Source organism: Apium graveolens, chromosome 7 (assembly GCF_009905375.1).
Source record: "Apium graveolens cultivar Ventura chromosome 7, ASM990537v1, whole genome shotgun sequence".
NCBI lineage: Eukaryota > Viridiplantae > Streptophyta > Magnoliopsida > Apiales > Apiaceae > Apium > Apium graveolens.
In genome coordinates, this window is record NC_133653.1 from 229,121,594 (window position 1) to 229,131,754 (window position 10,161).

General features: G+C 33.9%; 1 protein-coding gene across 1 annotated transcript; it reads right to left on the minus strand.

Moving 5' to 3' along the window:
- Positions 1 to 276: 276 nt before the first annotated feature.
- Positions 277 to 9,422, minus strand: LOC141672116 (uncharacterized). Its single transcript, XM_074478609.1, has 11 exons — positions 9,101 to 9,422; positions 8,009 to 8,091; positions 7,846 to 7,923; positions 7,147 to 7,259; positions 6,987 to 7,052; positions 5,349 to 5,450; positions 4,993 to 5,260; positions 4,753 to 4,875; positions 2,638 to 2,843; positions 2,383 to 2,546; positions 277 to 791 (listed from the first exon to the last, which is right to left on the minus strand). Exons 1-11 carry the CDS (start codon positions 9,208 to 9,210, stop codon positions 656 to 658), a joined length of 1,449 nt encoding a protein of 482 aa, XP_074334710.1. The 5' UTR covers positions 9,211 to 9,422; the 3' UTR covers positions 277 to 655.
- Positions 9,423 to 10,161: the final 739 nt, after the last annotated feature.

The following is a 10,161-nucleotide window of genomic DNA, read 5'->3' on the forward strand; positions in this document are numbered from 1 at the left end:
TCTGACTTATAAGTATGTTTATCCAAACACTTATAGAACTTATAAGTATTTTTCAACTTATCACTTATTTAACACTTATTCATTTTAAGTTATAAGTTACTTATTTTAAGGTTTCCCAAACGGCCACTTACTCCCCACCAGTTATATTTTTTCTTGGTTTCAACCATATTACTTTAAACAGGTTTAACTATATAAGCATTCTATACAAATGTTCCTTCGAATGAAACTCCACACTCTGAATGATTTTAGTCCATGGACCATAATCTATTCTTACCAAAGTATAACCAATTACCTAATATCTGTTACAAATCCAAAACCACTTCAATATTAAGCTTCCAACGACAATTTCCCCGGGTACAAGTGTGATATGACTGATCTTTACAAACTAGTGAAGAAGCAAAACACTTTTTACAAAAAAAATCAAATGGAGGCCAGTAACTGCAGATAAACAGTTCGAAGAAATAAAGAATTTGCAAGTGATTTTGCAAGCATAGTCAGTCTCAAACCATTTAACATTTTTTTCTGCAGTTGGAAGGCTGAATGAATGGATGGATTACAGGAGAAAAGTTATTACATATTAATTTGTCGCTAAGCATATTAAGATGAACAGATGGCACGTAGGGGGTTTCATAGGCCACTGTACTTCATGCTACTTTTAGCATGTGCCTCCAGAAATTTGGGAGCTACGGATACCCCAAAAGGATTTTAGATTCAAGTTTTTCTTTGTACCAGTGAAACACCAGCCCATTTGGCATTCACAATTTGTACAACATGCAATTGTCCATGCATACCTGCACAATGTGATATCATTTCAAACTTTCCACATTATATATGCAGATCATTGTCATAATTAAGTTACCACTCCTGATCTCCACTTCCATGATATGATCGTACGTACTATACGATTGTGAACCAGTAAAAGAAAATAAGAAATTCATATTCTTGGATCCTATTAATCAAGATAACAGATGAGATATAAATCTAACATTTCTTGTTTATTACAGCTGCAGTACTGCAAGAATCCCAACTAGCGTTATCCATTATTCACACAATGCTTACTGTATTCTGTATATCATAGTTGTTGCTCAAATTTATTTGGCCTCAGGTAAGTATACTTTCTATCCATGAAAATAATATCAACAAAGCATGCCCAGTTCTTTCGGAGGGTCAGGAAATTTTTGAAGATGCTAAATAATCGCAGAAGTTTTTATGTAACTGGGATAAGGTACAATTATAAAGAAAAAAGACTTGTATAGCATGCAATGAACAAACACTTAAAGGTAACATTACAAAATGCGCTCCAATCTATAGGATCACACATGGGCTCTCCTCGTCCGACTATAGAACATAACTTATTGACATGGTAGCTCCCTTTCCCTCCCCAATCCTTAACCTCTATCCATATTGGGTCTCCAACCTTCCACGATAGCAACCCTAAACCGACATTTACAAGAACTCCTAACAGAGGTCATGTCAAGGGCGACGTTCAAAACCGCTATGCTCAACCTCAACTACTCATCTCACATCTTTCATGGCCTAAATACTACTCCTAATCCCTCCGTTCCACCTATTTTTTAACATGTAGACTGGTCACGGAGGACAAGAAAAAAGAGAAGGGGATAAGTTGGTAGGTCCTAATCAAATTTACAAAGGAAATTCTACTTTTCATAGAAATGTAAAGAATTAATCTTGTTGCCGAGTTTTTTAGATGAAGAAAAGAAAGTGATTAAATCTTGCAGAAAAGAAAAGAAAAGATTTGGTATGTAATTTTCTTTCTTATGTTCCTAAGTTTTTGAAGAAAGGAGAAGGAATGTAAAGATTTGTTGAATATTCAATATAATTATTTCTGTAATTAATCTTTCTCTCTCAATCATCTCACTTTTGGAAAGAAAGTTTTGGAGTGAAATTGATCCATATTTAACCTCCATTTCTATTATTTTCTTTCCTTCAAAAATCTCGGGAACACGTTAGAAAAAATAAATAAGCACAGATCTTTCCTTTTCTCTCCATATTTAGACTGGGGATCGCAGGTGTTTCATTTTGGACAGAGGGAGTATGAACTATTTGTTTAATTTTGGACATAGTGGAGCATTTTGGAAGCTAAATTCAACTAAACTTATCTTTTCTACAAACTCAACCTATGTTGATCTAATTCTAGATGCAGCAAACTAACCACCCAGTAGATAAATTTATGCATCAGCCTCTACATGCTCAAAATGAACAAGCCCTTAAAATAATGAACAAAACCCAACTCCAGTCCCTAAACCAGTTCCGGTAGACAGGTTACAAATTGCCATGTCAATCACTATCATAGTATTTTAGGTGCCTACGAGATACCTACAGCTCCTAAAATTTTAGAAGTTTGACGATAAAGATACATACCCTGAAAACCAGCTGTATTCTTCACTCGGATGTCCAACAAGGCTTAAGCCGTTCACTTTTAAGAGAGTTACTATTTCATGTACATAACCACGGGTATTCAAGTAAGCTCCGAGAGGACCATCACTAGACATTTCCAACATATCACTTCGCTTTGCAACAATTTCCTGCATGGGGTAAAAATTGAAACAAATAAACAGCAAGACACAAGACACAAACAAATGACAGAGCACGAAAGAAATAAGCACTATTATTAACCTGACAATTTTTACATCGAATACAGTTAAAACTCTCAAGTAACTCAATTTCTCGACGCAGTCTGTTCGATACACCATCGATATCCAGAAGCTCCTGTCTTGTAGACACGGAAATAGGAAGTTTGCTAGCAATATGAAATGACATGACATTCGGAATTTTCAGAAGATCATACATGCTTGGTTCCTTGACTATCTTTTCCCACATACCTGCAACACTTATTTACCAGAGTCATCAAACTACGTAAACAATAAAAATCTAAAATTTATACAACAATCTCTTCAGCATAGATTTGAAGACAAAAGATCCAATCAACTAGAGTGATGTCTGAAGCTGAACACTGAGCCTAGTAAATTAATATTGTGCCAAGACATGGCTACACAAGATTTGAGGAGTTATTACATAATCAACTACAACACTGAAGTAATCTTAATAGTGAAACAATGGAGCAAGAATATGCATGTCAACAGGGCGGGCTAGAGGCGGGTTCCCTTATATCCATATCCTCCCCACTTTAAATATGTGTATCCGCCTCTTACTCGTTAGTCGTAATACTTTCTGATTTTTTAATTTATTATCAACCTTCACTGCAAAGGTGGAAAGAAGAGGGTATTACGTGACAGCAGAAGAAAGCGTTGTACATCGTAAACCCCGGTCCAACAGTATTCAAATAGGAAAGGAAGCCATCTACAATTAAGTCATTAAGTGTATGCTAAGATTTCAAGCTCATTTATTTTCTTTTGTTCTTTCTAAACAAAAGAGAATGGTTCAATCTATATTTGATTGGTTGAAACAGGTTAATAGATGCAATTGAGTGTGCATCTAGATTTCTAGTGTTAAGCCAGATATATATGTTAGGACTATCATTTAGACTTTTACAGAAAATATCAAGGTCATCTATGTAATTATGTAATTTAATTGCAATATTATTATCCCAAATTTCAGTAAAAACTTCAATACTTACTAAGGCATGGGCTCGGGTCTAAATTGTTTAAGGAGGCAAGAGATTTTAAAGGTAAAACATCAAATGCGCCTAAGGTAGATTATGTACTCAGTAATGTATAAAGGTATTACTGTATTTAAAGTGAAACTAAACTGTTAATCCCTTGTCCCTTCCACCGCATGGGGAAATTACAAGAACCTAATCAATAATATTCAATAACTACAGTGTATGCCTCTATAGTAAATGTTGAATGGCTAAATATAACAAAGCATGACGGAATTACGATTCTTAAATCCTAAACAGATATACTCGGCACTCAGAGGTTTACACTTCAGAGGGCATAACATCTATATCATTTCACAAAACAAGAAGTGCACAACATTCTTGAAGGCTATAGCTAAAGTTATTTCCGGCTTAGCATCTTATAGTTCACTCTTCCCACCAGCCCCACTTGTTAGTTAATAGAATGTTGAGCTGCTGACTGTGCTGCCACTGTGTTGTTCCACCTGGCACAACTAACTTTACCGCATAAAGTTGTTAGCTTAATATGTGCTATATAAACACTCTGCTGTGGTTTTTAAAGTTAGTTAGATCAGATTTTATTCGCTATCTTAACTCTCTCCCTCTCTCTCTCTCTCTCTGAAATGTTACTCTTCTTCAAAAGTATGTAAACATTGATTACAGTCACTATTAGATGAATGTCTGTTTAGTTTTACATAGAGTTAAGTGTTGATCTTTGCAATACAAAGAACTAAGGGTTCTAATACCACTCCCAGTCCTCGCCACAGCTATTTTCATATAATTGATTTACTTCAACTTGTACCATATCAATTGTATATTTCTCTACAAGAAGAGCCTGCACGTACACACCCATACATAAACCACTTGCTTTTTGTTAAAAACTTTTTTTAGTTTTTCGATTGCTTTAAAGGGTTTTTTCTTTCTTCCTTCTAAGTTCTAATACATGCTTCCACATACGTTCTAAAACAAAAGTCTCTGCAGAATATATCTTTGGTCGACAAAAGGAGTACATATCTGCTAACACCCCACTGGAGAGCTTGGAAAGGTTTTACACATACATGCCTTAAGAGATTATACAAACAAGGTCACACCATCTAGCACTTAGACATACTACAGGTAAAAGGAAAAACTGTGATTAAAAGAAATAGAATTACCTGCAACTTTCTGAGCAAGACAATACGAATCGTACATATGGTAAACCCAAGATGGCCAGAAAGCTCTTGAAACTTGGTAAAGACTGCTTATTGAACCCTTTCTTCGCCCTACTACTGGAATATCTGATATAATTTTGTTTGCACAGTTATTTTCATTCTTTTCTATATCAATTAAATAACGTGAATTAGGAAACATGGATGAGTGGAAGTGTTCAAATTGGAATGTTAACTCAGACACACCTGCATCACTTGCTAATTCATCAGTTTTTTTAAAACCCCGAGAAGAAGAAGCGAGTGCAGACTCATGTAATCTCCTTTCTGTTGGAGAAAGTTCACTTGTAAAACTATCATCTGACAGTCCATCTGAATCATCACATTTAAGGACATTCCGTTTATTTTGTAAATCGTTAGGACTACGTGAGCTCCTCAATGGTGCTTGTTTTCCAACTGCATCCCGAGGGGTTTTTAATGGAGCATCTTCATGGATAATTTGTATCTCCCCACATGGCTAAAACATTTAAATCATACCTTATGTCAACTACAAGTTTACAACAGAATACAGATATGAATATCATTCAAAGGAGTGAATAACTTACAGCTCCCTCAACAGTAATCCACCGCTCTCTTAGACGGAAACGTTGTTGACCACGAGTAAGCACAGTCAATGAGCCATCCTCCAACTTCCAGGATTCAAGGATCTGGCACATGTAGTAGTACAGTTAAGCCACAAATTATAAGAGAAATTCAGAAATTCTAGTAAAAAGGAAAAAGAAAGAACATTTGCTTTTGTAAAAGATTTTAATAGAAATTCGCACTCTATGGCAGAAAAAATCACCACATTATACATGAGCTGTATAGATCAACTAATCCAGCATTTCAAACTTCAAATATTTCGCCTTAACAAAGGTAAGTTTGCAAACTTTATAAAATTTCACAGTTCTCTCAGCATCCTACATCCAGAATAAAAATCCACTCGAAACATCAATTTAATACAGTACTAACCTTGGTTTTCTTATAGAAAATGTTAATGTAAATATTTTTACTAGTATAACCTAGTGGTACAATATCAGCAAGCAGCTTCAATTGACATGCAGAATGATTGCTGACTTCAAAAGAGACTGCATACTGGAATGCCTTAATTGTTATCTTTAAAATTGATTAGAGATCAGCACCTTGCTTTTACAAAAACATAATACAAATTGAGAAAAATGGGCCGGAGGATGACCTCAGGTAACTAACTTCCCTGAGGTTATAAACTCCTCCCATACAAATTTAATTGCATTTTTTGTAAATACTAATAACTTCCTGAAATTACAAATTTACCCTTATGTATTTATATGTGTAAATGTTATAACCTCAGGGGAGTTAACTGAGGTCATCCTCAGGTACATGATACTCAAAAAAATTACCGAATAAGGAATTATACAACTAATAAAATAAGTAGGAAGGTGGAGGATCAATGGAAATTGTGAGCTTTTTTATCCGTGTCTATTAATGAGGTAAAAAAAAATTGAATCAAGCTCAATAGCATCTTTTTTTATGCCAAATCCTTCGAGTTAATAGAACCAACACCTGCATCTTAATAATATCTTGGCACCATACTGTACCTTATTTAGAAAAGATAAGGTGTATGGACTCGCATGTTTGTAAAAAGACACATAGCATCTTAGTACTATTAAAAGAAAGATAAACTGAATACATGTACCGCAAATATATATATATTTAAATATATATATATAGAGAGAGAAATAGTTTGTTTTATATATATATATATATATATATATATATAAATATATATATATATAGAGAGAGAGAGAGAGACATTGTATTAGTACTTAAAACAAACTATTTCTGTAAATTACACTATGTTACTTGTTCTTTCTTTTCTTTTCCTTCTTGTATTGACAACTTCTTCAAACGTATCATCTTCAACTATCAAAATGGAAAGTTTTACACTTCAAAGCGAAAAAGACATATTTAGAATTTACACATGCATTGTATCATACTTTTTATAGTTGATATATTTTCAATTGTAGCACTAGGAGCACCTTTTCCCCACTGCTCAGGGCACACCATGATTCTTTCACTGTAAATACTTGGTAATTATGAATTATAAGTGGGCAATATCTTAGTTATCTTGTGCTCACCTTGGCTGAAAACAGACCCAAGTTAAATTCAGACAGGTAACGACATACATACACCCAAATCAAGATTTATGGCACCATGATCTATACCTCTATTGTAGTCCCTGTAGTTGCACATCGCATCTCCCCATTACATGAATCTTTATAAACAGACACCTATAAAGGTTTAGGTATTATCATAAGCTAAAATATAATTTAGAAACTAATAGCATAATTCAGACCAAAAGCAAGAAAACTATTAGTTGCATACCACGCCTAGTATATAAGAAGCATCGTCTTGGTTCAAAGCTCTTTCCATAGCAGCTATAATTTTAGGCTCAATAACTTTTAGATGAAGGGTCTGCCCTGGGAAGAGAACTTCCCCTGCACATGTTTTTTCATGAGAGAACTTATGAGTTGATATAAGAAAAGGTAACCAAGTATAATTTTTCGATGTACATGAGATCGATTACAACAATGTTCCCCCACGCTAGACCAACATGCTACGTCAAATCAAATCGTCTATTGCATCCTATTCTTCCAAAACCTTGATTACTCTGTTCATTTTTTATGAGACCGAAAACTGCAAAAGTAAAATGATATCCATATGTTTAAGCAACAAACTGTTTATTGATCAGCAAGCACACTAAAACAGAAAGAAAGTATTAAGTATTAACACTAGGTTAATTGTTTGCTTAGGAAATCAACACTAAAATGCTAGATCAATCATCTATCTACATGAACAAATAGATTTTCAGCAACAATGATAACATATCCAAAAGCAAGCCTATACTGATTTTTACTTATTAAATAAACTGCAAATACTTGCCAATAGACTCCATTATGGAATACGACATGGAAGGGTCTGATAAAGATATACCTTTTTAAAGGACTTAAAAATTGCCTTCGCATATGAGTGAGTAAGATCAAGTCATACAAGATCTGAGATAGTAAAGCATATGTTAATAACCTTCTAGATAGGACAAGGGAATATCCAGTATGGTACCACCTGCCAAGAAAGATTGCCTATTCTGAGTAACTTCAACCTCTGCCACATGAATAAATATATATAAATCAGTCATTTATAATATGGACACAAAAATGAAGCACTGTAATATAGGAAACTTGTCAACCTCCGAGATGACTGTGCAAGGAAGCCAACATGGGATCAAAAGCATGTCCAGTAATTTCAAAGGCCTCTCCATAACCACGATCCCTGGTAAAATAAAACGCATCAACAGGCAACTATATAAGCTAACATAAGCGATTGCATGAATCAATCCAATAAGAAACTGGTGCAACATCTCCCGGAGTAACTTCTTTGAGTAGAAGCGTAAATCAGGGATATATATATATATATAAGCAAATTATTGTTATAAACTTTTAATCTGCATTCTGTTAAATTCACTTTTCTTGTCTCTACTGGTTCTTCCAAAATTATTATTATTAAAAAATGATCTTTTTTTAAAAACAATTTCCAGAAGTTGGTTAACTTCGGGAAAAAAAACATATGCTAATATCTTGTTTAATTTGGAACAATTATTTGCCTCAATATGTTCTCAATTCGACACCTATTCAACTCGAATATCATAAAAATAATTCAAGTATTCCTTTTATGATATGTAATTTTTTTATTCAACTATCTTCCTACTTACAGAAAATATGCAGTAAAAGAACCGCGCAGATGACAAAAACATGAAAAATTACAGAATTTCGGGAAAACTAGTCCCAGCTAGCAGTACGAAAAAAATCTGAATTTTTAAAAAAAAATTCACAGTGCACAGAAGAAGCACCGTACAAAAATATTTAATAAAATAACACATCTCCGAAAGGCATTACAGCAAACTCATCCATTCTTCTAATCTAGTACCTCATATATGCATTACCCTTCCAAGCCGCATAAAATTTAGGAGAAAAAAGTAATTCGACTAAGAAAAAAGTCGAAGTTGTGGTAAATAGCACCACGAGCACCAATTACGTTGATATTATCCCCACTCGCATCCCCAACAATCATGATAGTACACAAAATGTACATCAATTGATCAAAATCCTAGCTAATTTTATCAAAACACGCTACTACAGAGTTAGGTTTATGAAAATGTTGCACAAATTATAATAACGAACCCTAGCTAAAATATCAATGTAATTGAATCATCCAATCTATATTACGAAATGAAAAAGAAATATATGATAACATTAGGGGAAACATAGATAAAAATGCTTACAAATCGGTGTAATTTTCTTCGAAAGAGTCGTCGACTTCTTCGATCAGCAATTCCTCGGAATCTAGCTCCCGATATCGTTCCATTTCAGCTATCAATCCATCAGTCTCCATTATTTTTGCTCCAATTGCGTGTGTATCGAACAAGCGCGCAATTCTACAAGCTTCTATACGATTCACTCGAACGGCAATTAGTAAAATGTGTGTATGTATGGAGGAATGAGGAGGCTGAAATATGAAATTTCAAATTCCCGCCACAAGGGGAAACAAGGAATTGGGCTCGCCGCAGTTTCATTTCTCATCATCTGCTTTTCTTTTTTTTTATTTATTTATTTGAAGTGAATGAATTATTCGTATGTTTTTATTTTATTTAAAAGTATTTTTAATATTTAAACCAAACCAAATCCCACCGAACATTCTTAACTTATCATGTTTAGAGCATGATTCGTGACCACGGGGGATAAGATGTACACACTATATGTATATATGTGTCACGTATAAGAATACTTATGAAAACTAAGTATTTATGTTAAAGGTGTATATATGCAAGAGATTTACTTACACGGAATCTAACGTATTCAAAAAAAAGAAAAGAAAACTCTATTACTGAATTTTTTCTAATCACCACACAAAACATCAATTATTTGAATACGCCGTCTTCAAACAACTCTATCTAATCTCATGTCACATGTGAGCGCTGTGTTCCCGAATTTAGGGTAGAAAAGAAAAAAATAGAAAATAACCAATTTTTCTTTCTCTCCTAATCTTTCCAAAAGTGAGAAGAAGATTTTGGAGACAAAAATAAAAAAACTTCTTCCCAAATCTGCAGCTTTCTTTTCTTTTCTTTCATAAAAGTTGTTCGGGAACAAGCTGAAGAAATGTATTCTTTACATTTCTTTTTCTTTTCTCTCCAAAAAAAGTTTCTAGAACACAGAATTAGAGCAATTTCAAGAGTTAATCAACCCCCTCCTCAAAAATATAATTATAAAATAGGCTCTTAGTCATTTAAGATACTTATTTAAATTTACATTCCAACAATTCTCCTCAAATTTAATCTCCATCTAT

Coding starts and splice junctions, on each gene's coding strand:
- LOC141672116 (XM_074478609.1), bottom strand. CDS start 9,210: ATGGAGACTGATGGATTGATAGCTGAAATGGAACGATATCGGGAGCTA. Junction 8,092..9,100: donor GAAGAAAATTACACCGATTT/GTAAGCATTTTT, acceptor TTATTTTACCAG/GGATCGTGGTTATGGAGAGG. Junction 5,451..6,986: donor CTACAGGGACTACAATAGAG/GTATAGATCATG, acceptor TACATGTGCCAG/ATCCTTGAATCCTGGAAGTT.